Source organism: Tamandua tetradactyla, chromosome 4, assembly GCF_023851605.1.
Source record: "Tamandua tetradactyla isolate mTamTet1 chromosome 4, mTamTet1.pri, whole genome shotgun sequence".
In the NCBI taxonomy this organism is placed as follows: Eukaryota; Metazoa; Chordata; class Mammalia; order Pilosa; family Myrmecophagidae; genus Tamandua; species Tamandua tetradactyla.
Window position 1 is genome coordinate 95,712,480 of NC_135330.1, and position 11,551 is coordinate 95,724,030.

The 11,551-nt window shown below is 36.0% G+C and overlaps 1 protein-coding gene across 1 annotated transcript; it reads right to left on the reverse strand.

Moving 5' to 3' along the window:
• Window positions 1-4,470: 4,470 nt before the first annotated feature.
• LOC143679201 (olfactory receptor 7A10-like) lies at window positions 4,471-5,391 on the reverse strand. Its single transcript, XM_077155813.1, has one exon. It carries the CDS (start codon window positions 5,389-5,391, stop codon window positions 4,471-4,473), a length of 921 nt encoding a protein of 306 aa, XP_077011928.1.
• Window positions 5,392-11,551: the final 6,160 nt, after the last annotated feature.

An 11,551-nucleotide genomic window follows, 5' to 3' on the forward strand; every position in this document is an offset into this window, starting at 1 on the left:
AAGAAGGTAGTGATAAATATAACCTTCGACCACGTGATCAGTTACAGAAACGAGGACTGTAATGCTGTTTTGTTCATGTTATACTATTTAAGTTGTAAGATATCAAGTTTAAGAATGAATGCTGCCCAAGGATTTGTGCCCTATTCTGGAGAGATTTAATGTGTTTCCAGTTATATGCAGGACAGTTGAGTATTGTTAGGAAAAAGAAAAGATGTGTTTTATTTTTTTATTTGGAAATTGCTTCATGGTTTAAGGTGGTATATATATAGCTGCCAAATTGACAAGGGGTAGACTGTCATGGTCAGGTTCATGTGTCAACTTGACCAAGTTGTGGTACCTGTTTGTCTGGTTGGGCAAGTTCTGGCCTGTCTGTTGCAATGAGGACATTTCATAGAATTAGATCATGATCATGTCAGCTGCATCCACAGTTGTAATCATCCATTTGTATTCAGCCAAAGGGAGTGTCTTCTGCAATGAGTGATGCTTAAATTTAATCATGGGAAGCCTTTTAAGGAGGATTCAGAAGAGACAAGCTTTTCCTGTTTCAGCTGATGAAACTCTCCTGTGGAGATCGTCCAGATCCTTCACCAGAATCATCAGCTTCACAGCCTGCCCTGCAGATTTTGGACTCTGTGTTCCTGCAGTCATGTGATACACTTTTATAAATTTTATATTTGCAAGTGTTCCCTGTTGATTCTGTTTCTCCAGAGAACCCTAACTAATGCAATACCCATATGTAAACTATGGACAATCATTATAGTACTGCTTTGATAATATTTCATCAACTTTTAAAACTGTTAACTACTGTTAACAAAGAAGTAGAGTTACAAAAATGTGTTATCATCCATTTCAACAAACTCTCCACAGCCATCCATATACAATTTGATGGAGTGGTGGTGTATGTGAATCTGTATTTTATGCATGAGTTTTTTAAACAGCAACTTATAATAAAATAAAAACAAATCAAATACAGCATCAAGCGTTGAAATATATATTTATGAAAATTTAAATTTTCCCTGAACTGAACCTCAGAGAAAATTAGCTGCAAAACAAACCAAAGCAGAATCCTGAAAAATACATTAGACAATAAAACAAATTTATGTTTGTACATTTTCCCATCATATTCCTTACCTACAGCACAAGAGAACTTCTCTGGTTAATTCAAGTGAGTCTTTTGTTCCACTGATTATTTCCACCCAAGGTAACAGAGAAAAACAAAAACATCTTTTCAAAACTTAAAGAGATAAAACAGATCAATAATCTGACTTTGCATGATTTATCTCAGAAGTACATGGTTGTAGCCGATACTTCTGAGGAAGGTGATCTGAAATTGAAGGGAAAATGAGAATGCTGTCATTGGTGGAAGACCACTAGGAGATGTTGTCCAAGTCTGTCTTATCCAGCATTGGAACTCTGTCATTTGCTTCTCTTAAAACTCACCTCTTGACACGGGTGGAAAGATTCATTCTTCCTTTGTATTACATACATGCCCTTTGACACTGGCTACATTTTTATGGTGCATTCTTAGTGGTGAGGGCTCTGTTACTGCTTTCTACAGTGTATGAATTTGTCGTGTTCCCTGTTTCTGACAGTGTTTATTCTAAATTCTACTCTTGACAATTAATCTTCCAACAGAAAGCATGCATCTCTTTTGTATGCATTATATTTTGCATGGAAGGGTCCCAATAAATAACTATTGGATGTATCCAATGGAATACTATTGAACAGAGCATACTGACTCAAAATGAGTCTTCTCCTCCTTCTATATAATGCAGCATTGAAATTTTGAAGACAAGAATCAAATCCCCTATTTCTCCTGGAAAAATAATAGTATTTTCCTCTGTAACATGGTGTTTATCTCTCACCATGATTCCTGAAAATTTCTTTTGTAGATATCTAAATTTTAAAGACTTTTCAACATTTCCCTTCAAAGAAAACCCAATGCTGCAGTTCTTTCAACAATAGCACACAATTTAATTAATTTTTCCTTGTATCCATATATAGATTCTTCAAGAATACAATTTAATTTTCTGTGAGAATAAATCTATCCCCTCAGTTCAGGTTGAATCATAATTGTTATCATTTAATTTAATGGCTCTGGAGAAGAATACAATTTTACTACAAAATCCAGGAATATTTTTCATCTGAGAAAAACTGAAGTTGCTGGAATGGTAATAGAAGGAAAGCTTGAAGAGCTCGTGTATATGGCAGAATAGTAACAGTTTCCATTACTCACTCAGGACATGCTCTACAATATATCTTTTCTTCAGAACTTGTCTATCAGCTGGGTGTATTGGGAATAAAACAGGAAGACTTTGGAAATTTTGAAAGAGATACAATCACATTTCCTCATGAAGTACACTCAAGTGCAAGTAAGCTGGGTATCCAGCATGGCGTCTTCATGTTATGGTGTGAACTGGATGAGGTAGACTGGCCCTTAACAGGCATTTCTCCCTCCTTCCAGTTTTGCATCCTGTGTTGGAGAGGATAGTGAACTAGCAGGTGCATATATAATCAATACTTATGCTAAGAGCTTCTTGCTACCTGAATTGCAAAAAATGTTGCATTTGCCAATCTAACACTTTAGTGGAGTCTTCTTGATTGTACAGTGTTCCTGAGGATAACAGAAGTATCACATTTCCTGTCTGGGCTGTTTTCTAGTGTGTTTTTTCCCCAGTTTTTTCTGCTTGAAAGACATACCTCTAACTTTTTCAAAGATATTGGACTCTGTTTGTGTGGTCTAAATATCTTTGCAAATTTTTAGAGATTTTTTTGAAAGAGATTTCTGCTTAAAGAAAAGAAGCAATGCAAGTAAATTATTCGGTGCAGGAACTGATTGCAAATGCATGTATCTTCCTGCATAACGTTCTGATAATTGATACATGACCTTGTTGGAAGTGAAGACCACAATGATGCTGTGTACTTTGGATAAATGTATACAACTTTGCATGGTTAGCAATGGCAAAGTATAATTCACAATCTATTGTTTATAGTCATCAGTAAAGAAAGTGCCTATCAAAGACTTTTGAAAAAAATGTCTGGTTTATGTGATAAAATATTTGCTGAGAATTCAAACTCAATGCATGCAGAGTAAGATGGGTCTTTTAATTGCCCTGGAGAGACATCAAAAATGACAAACTGAGAATTTTTATCCCCAGATCATGAAACAATCAAAACCAAGAAATCTGTAGTGCTGCATGAATCAAATCTCTTTTCACTGGCAAGTTACAGCTCTGACATGGGTATGACTAAAACAGAGTCTGATCCTTGGGTTAATACATTGCAAAATAAATGAATTCACAGCTCCACCAAAGATATAAAGTGAATAAAAAAATGACCACATCTTTTTTTCCCTCCAACTGGACCTTATTTCAGAACAATCTCTCATCTCAAAATGTCACTTTAATTTGCCAGTGGCTCTGATGAATACCATTATTGGTATTCTACTTCACAAAGAACACAGGACACCTACAAAATATCTGTGTTTTTGTAAAACAAAATAATTCAATAGATCATTGAGGAAGGTGTCAGAACATGCAAGTTGAATTAATTGAGTAAGTTCACAATTACCTAATATCTTGCATTAAGAGTTTAAAAAGACACAGTTGGCAATGGAAAAATGACCCAAATTGCTTTTCAGGATCGGTAAAAGAGGGTGACAATTGTAGGGAGTGCCAAGAGAACTATACCAAAAAATGTCCATGCCTATAAAAACAATTTTTAAAGAGCAAAATTGTATCCCTGAAAGAAATCCAGTGATTAGTAAAATAATCAATGATTGAAGAATCAAGGGATGTAATGTCTCTTATATCCTTATCTAATTTGTAGGGAACTCTACAGCAGAAAGTCATAAATTGACATGGATGTGGCTTATTTAAACTTAATCATAAGGTGACTCAAGTCCAGGATGTGCCCTATTTCAAAAGCTGATTAACACAAACCTGGCATTGGGTACAGAGCATTTGAAGTGACAAATGGTTTTGGCCAAAAGCATATAACACAAGTGCAGTTCATCTCTTCTTTAAGGGAGGTAATACACCTTTGCCCCTCCAGTGATTACAATAATTTCATATGTCCTTAATGATCTGTATTGACATTTAAAACTGAATATTCAGGCAGAAGAGTCTGGCTCAATACTGAATTCTAGGAATACATTTCTAGATGTCAAATGATTTATAGAAAATACACAATATAAAGTTTTTTTTTGCATGGGCAGTCATTGGGAATCAAACTGTTTCTCATGCATAGCACGTGAGAACTCTGCCACTGAGTCACCATGGACCACCCAATATACAAAGGGTTTTTGATGGATGAAATGTAGAGACAAAGTTCTAATAATAATGCAAATGGCATATTACCTTTATATATTGATAAGTGTAATTTGATTTACATTTGCCAGTACTTAACCTATGTAAATGAAAAGTAAAATTTCTGAACTTGAGACAAACGTCCTTCTAAGGAGAGACTTTCTCAGCTGGAAATTGTTCTTAAGGCATGCTTTATGTCTTTGTTTCTAAGACTATAGATAAAGGGGTTCAGCATGGGAGTGACCACTGTGTACATCACAGGAACTATTGCACTTGTCCTTGCATTTTGCACAGCAGCAGAACTAAGATACACTCCAAGGGCTGTTCCATAAAACAAGGTCACCACTGAAAGATGAGACCCACAGGTAGAAAATGCTTTATACTTGCCCCCACGTGATGAAATTCTCAAAATAGAACATACAATCTTAGAGTAAGAGAAAAGGATGCCAGTGAGTGGAATAACAGCCAGAATTCTGGTTGCAAAATACTTCAATAGGTCATTGAGGAAGGTGTCAGAACATGCAAGTTGAATTACTTGAGTAAGTTCACAAAAAAAGTGGGGAATTTCCAACTCTATACAAAAAGTCAATTGCAAAACCATTAGACATTGTAAAAGAGAGTCCAGAACACTAAATAACCATGATGCCAGCAGCAGGAAATCACAGAACCTGAGGTTCATGATGATCATGTAGTGCAGTGGGTAACAAATGGCCACATAATGGTCATAGGCCATCACGGTTAAGAGTAAGTTGTCTAATTGTCCAAAAACCATGAAAAAATACAACTGGGTGAGGCAGTTTCGATAACTTATAGTTTTGGTCTCTGTGTGGATGTTCACCAGCATCTTTGGGACAGTGGTGGAGGTGAAACAGATGTCTGTAAAAGACAAGTTAGCAAGGAAGAAGTACATGGGTGTGTGCAGGTGGGCATCCAAGATTGTGGCCAGGATGATGAGAAGGTTTCCAATGAGAGTGGCCAGATACATCATTAGGAACAGAGCAAATAGGAGGGACTGCACTTCAGTGTCTTCTGAGAGTCCCAGGAGGCTAAATTCTGAAACACGTGTTTCGTTCTTTAATTCCATGTAACTCATGAAACTGCTGCAACAGTGACCAGAGCAAAGCAGGTTTAGTTAAAAGCAGTTCTCAGCAAATTAACATAAGTGGTATGGTTTGTATTGCAATATATTGACTTAATTTTTTCTTGGTAATTATATACAGATTTAGTGTCCTTTATCTGAAAATGTCAGGGTAAACCAAACTTCCTGTTTCTCTTTGATGCTATTGCTAACAAGCCATCCTTGTCCATAATTTTGAACTTTATCCCAAGGCAATATGTTCCACTACAAATGCTCTTTATTTTATTTCATTCAAAAATCATTTGACCAGCTATTTTGCACTATGTGATGAAAAAGTTGGGCCATGGATATTGATGATGGTATAATACTTTTATTGTCATTAGTCTTGCTAAATAGCACAAAGAAAGTGACTTGAATGAGAAATTTATGTTGTGTATAGATTACTACAGTAAAAATTTAAAAGAAATAAATGTTTTCCATCTATATTGATAGAATGCTCAATACCGATAATATTCCATTTTATCTCCATCTGATATATTCTTTCAATTCAATCACATTCCCAATGTCAAGAGGTTAGTTTGTAGAAATTTGACAAAATAATTTTAACATTTATAAAGAAAGGCAAAAGTCCTAGATTACCTGGAGAATACTGAAGATGAACAAAGTTGGAGAATATACAACTAGAATATGCAATACTACCTGATTTCAAGTGTAACGATAAAAACACAATGATTAAACCATGTTGTATTTGTGAAATAGACACATGAACTACTCTGTTAGAATTCAGCAGACAAACAAACATACTTTAGGAAACTCAAAAATAGACCCTCAGAAATGCAATAAATTGGCCTTTGAGAAAGGGGCAAGTGCAATTTAATGGGAAAAGTAAGATCGTTACAACAAATGCTATGGGGCAATAGCATATATCTTGTGTGGTAGTTAGATTCAGTTGTCAACTTGGCCATGTGATGTAACTAGCTCTGCTGCTGTGGACATGAGCCAATGGTACGTGAACCTCATCTGTTGCTCATTACATCTGCAGTCAGCTAAGAAGTGTGCCTGCTTTAATGAATGATGTTTGACTTAATTGGTTGGTGTGTAAATGAGAGAGCTAAAAGTAGCACAGCCCAATAAGCTCACCATACCTCATTTCACACTCATAGCTCAGCCCCAGCCTTTGGAGATTCAGAAAGAAATCACCCCAGGGCAAGTTGTTGGAACCCAGAGGCCTGGAAAGAAGGCCAACAGAGATCACCCTGAACCTTCCCACATGAGGAAGAAACTCAGTTGAAAGTTAGCTACCTTTCCTCTGAAGAACTAATGAAATAAATCCCCTTTTATTAAAAGCCAATCCATCTCTGATGTGTTGCATTCTGGCAACAAGCAAACTAAAATATGGTGTAAACAAAAAATGAATATAGCCAAACATAGTATACATTTCACAAAAATTAGCTCAAAACAAACCATGTACTCAAAATTAAAGTGCAAAGTATAATACTTCTAGGAAAAAACATCCAAGGAAAACTGGTGGTTTGTGCTGTGGTGATCAGTTTTTAGAAATAGCACTCAAATTATGAACCATGACAGAAGACATTTGTTAATTGGACTTCATTAAATATAAAACATATGCTCTATGATAGATGTTTATAAATGACTAGTATTCATATATGCAAAGAACCATTAACACCCTTCTAAAGAAAGATAACACCCAATGGAAAAACTGGGCACAACTTCTGAACAGAAATGGAAATGGAGAAGATATGCAGGTGGCAAATAAGTATATGAAAATAGGCTCAACAGCATTTGTCATTAGGGAATTGCAAACTTAAACTGCAGTAATATACCATTACACACCTCTTAGAATGCCTGAGGACCTAAACACTGGCAATACCACAGCCTGCTGATATTGGGGAGTAGTAAAGACTCTCACTCACTGCTAGTGAGGACTCTAAATGGTGCTGTCAAAAGACGGTTTGGCCGTATTTAGCAAAACTAAACTTACTCTCACCATTCAGTCCAGAAATTGTGCCTTTAAGTACTCAGCTGATTTGGTAACTTAGATCTGTACAAAAACCTATACATGAATGTTTTATAGCAGCTTTATGTATAATCTCCAAAATCTGAAAACAATCAAGATGTCCTGTAAGGTCAAATATATATATATGATGGAATATTACTCAGTGATAAAAATGAATGTTCCCTGTAGTCAAAAAAGTGAAGCATCCATCTAACATGATTACTGGTAATTGAAACAAAGCAGTCTAAACATCCTACAGAAGTATAATTTCAATTATATGACTTTCTGTATTAGTCCAAATAGTAGAGACAATAGAATGAACAGTGGTTTCAAGGGATTGGAGAGAGGGAAGGAAGGTTGAGTAGGTGACTCAGAGAGCATGTTTTAGAGCAGTGAATCTATTCCCTATAATCCTATAATTATAGACACCTGACTTTATGCATTTTTAAACTGATGTTTACAAAACAAGATAATGCTTAGTATATGCAAATAAAAGATTAATTGTCATGATAATAGGAATGCCAGGATGGAATGCAAAATGTGATAAAACAATCTATGTTACAATCATATGAAATACACCTACTGAGGGGATGAAGGGGAAAGGTGCTGCAATAGTAATATGGGATATGAATGGAGTCTGGACAATAAAAGGAACAGAAACTGCATAAATACTGTATTCAAGTGGATAAATCTTATCTTACCAGAGTGTAGACTCACAATTCTATCACATCTGCATATGTATACTGGAATCAAGACATTAAGTAGATGATGTCAGGTGAGGAGAGTGCATTTCCCACTGCAGAGTGGGTGGTTAACTATAAGTAAGGGTAGGACAGTAGATATTCTATCTGGCAATGATTTACAGTGAGATGCATCAGCATGAATCGGTTAATATAGTAGAAGGTTACATGCAGACATATCTATGGGTCTGTGTATATGCAGAACTTGGCAGACATGCAAATATTTTCTTACTCTGTCTTTGGAGAGAGCTTAGATGTCCTAGTAACATGGAGCACACTTAGTGTCCAGACTTTTATTTTAACACTATTCTTCAATAAAAGTTTCCTTGAAGAAATGGCTGACCCTATACCTGGAATATAAATATACAGGAAGAGCCTGGAGCATCTTGTACCACCAGAAATTAAGTTGGTTCTAAAATAAAGCATTCAATGATTGGGATAAATCCAAGAGACACAGAGCATCTCTGAAAGACATCCCATTGCCCAAACTGAAATAAATCTTACCACAAAATGAATAAAGCCGTATTGTATCACAACCCAAAGTATAAAATAAAGGTCATGAGTTTGTAATGATTTAAAGAAAATATGTAATATATGAGTAGGAAGACAAAAATCTCCAATGTAGATGTATGCAAAGCTTTATGTAACTGCTGTTTCCAGGAGGTGAGTTGATTCCCACTCCTAAAGTGTGTCTTCAAGTACTAACCCCCTCCCAAAGGTAACATATGGAAAAGCAGGAAAATGAGGAACTTTAAAATGGGGAAACCTTGCAAGCATTGCTGATGAATGTCATCATCTACAGTGAAAAGTGACATTGATGGGATGTGTCCTGGATACATAATGTAATGAAAATGGAATTTTATCTCTGATGCCTTCCTCCATAACCCATAATCCCAGTCTAATCATGAGGAGAACATCAAACAAATTCCAACTGAGGGACATTTTACAAAATACCGTGCCAGCACCCTGACAAATATCCAGATCATCAAGAACAAAGAGCGTCTGTGAAACAGTCATTTATAACATATAGATATAATGTGGTACTGTGGATGGAAGATGTTCATAATAAGCAAAAATGGATGCAATATTATGCAAACTGTCCTTACTATCCTTGAAATTTTTCAATGTCTCACTACTTTTTAAAATTATTTATTTATTTATTTATTTATTTATTTATTTATTTATTTATTTATTTATTTTACATGGGCAGGCAAGGGGCAGCATTCTGCCACTGAGCTAACATTGCAATGCCCCTACACTGTTTTTGAAAATTGGACTTATGAAGAAGTAAAATTATTAGTGAAATTCAAAAATCTAGAAAGAAGCTCTGAGTTTCATTCCAGAAGTGTGTATATGCCTAGGAAACAATATGACTCTCCTATAAGTCTCAATTCATCTCCCATGAGATCAGAACAGAGATACCAATTTCATTTAGTAATTGACAAAATTAAGAAAAAATAATGACTATAAGGTGTCTGATATTGGGCTTAGCATTAATGAAGGATATTTTTGTATGCTGTAATTCAACACCACCCATACTCATTCACCAAACCTCCAAGCCCACTGGCACTGTGCAATTTCCAACCCTCATCACTTCCCCAGGAATTTGACAACAGAAACTGATCCAGAACTGGCCACAGGGCAAGAATTTTCTTGAATATCACCTTTGATAAACCCTGCACTGACTCTCCAATAACTTCAAATGTAAATATTAATCTTGTGGACAAAACTTGAAGCTCGCTGTTATCTGTCTTCTGACAATCTTCCCAATCTCAGGTTGCTTTTCTCACACCCACCCTACCATTTTTTATGAGCTATTAAGACCTAATTTTAAACTTCACTGTACCCTACAAATGAATCAATCAAACATTTGTGTCTGTGTCTTCTTTTCCTGGTGGGTTTGTAGCCTCTTTTCCTGTTACAATTGCTAATGTAAGGAAAATATTCCTCCTGCCAGGCTCAGTACAATTCCTAGCACCCTCGGGAAGCCTTCACTAACCTCAACAGGTGAGTCCAAACTTTGGATCCACTTTGCCAGGATTTGAGTTTCCACCTCAGGATATTGCATGTACTCATTTCTATGTTTGTTGCTGTATTTAGATGCAATCTCTTTGAAATAAAGAAACTGTCTTACTCATTCATTTATTCTGAGAGTAACACTTAGTGACTGCCATGAAGGAATTAATGAATGGGTTTGTTTTGAATGATTTTAGGAAGAAATTGTTGAATATGGATAGCAAGATACTTCCATGAAAGAAGCCCCTGAGAATGAGCTAACATTAGTTGAGACAGATATGGGAAAGAAAATACTTTAGTGTGTTCATCGTCTCCCTCAACCACCAGCTTTTTACCTGGGTAGGATATTGGATGATTATCTCTCTTTGCTATCCTTGTTGATGCCCGTAATGTTACTCTCAATCAATGGAGTCCTGGAATCATACTACATTCCCAACCCTTATGACCAGACTCTGCTCACCCAGAAATTATCGAAGAGGAGTCTGACTTCACAAAAGCCAAGTCTTCCTTGAATGATAGATGAAGTTGAAAGCTCTGCTCCCAGGAAGGGCATGAAGATGTAAATACTCTTGAGATCTCTGGAAGGTAAAATTATGTTTTCACTCAGCAGAGATTGGTAAACCAGGGTTGAGACAGTGTAGGCAAAGCATTTATGTTTCCATGCTTTTATGAATTTAATTCCCATGAGTCTCATTAGTGAAGTATTCTTTTGTCTCTCTACTCCCTAAGGTATTTAGCTCTTTGGAAGGAAAAAAAGGTAATGCAATGCAAACTTGGGTATATTTTGACCCTTGAGAGAAAGCTTTGGAGCTTCTTGTTCATCTCTTATCTCAGTGGACTCTCACTTCTCTGTAACTGTGGGCTGTAGCAGTACAAGTGTTTCCAAAAAGATTTCCCTATCACTGATTCAGGATAGAGATGCTGGGAGCACTAAAATATCTATTCTCTGATTTCTGTGTTCTGATGTTTGATGTGATTGATGGGGCTCCCCTGTCTCAACAATATTTCTGTTTCTTTCACTGTTTTTCCTTTCACCTCAATAGTTAGCAATATCTGTTCAACTCACTCAACTATCTATTTTCAGTCATTCAAAAAATATGTACTTAGGAATAGTGTATGGTAATCATTAAACTACAGTCTGAAAAAGAAAAATAAAAGTAATATAATGTGTCTGTTGTCAAAAAGCAAATTGCATGGAAACAAATATCTATGCCCCCTGAGTGTAGTAGTTAAGACCTGGTGAAGTATAATACTATGTGAATGAGGATCAGCTTTTCCATTTCTGCTAAAATGGATCCTGGGACTCTGATATGGATGAATAAAATAATTTAAAACAATGAAAAGAAAGATAACAGAACTGTGGGGGATGAAAAGACAATACAATATATTAAAA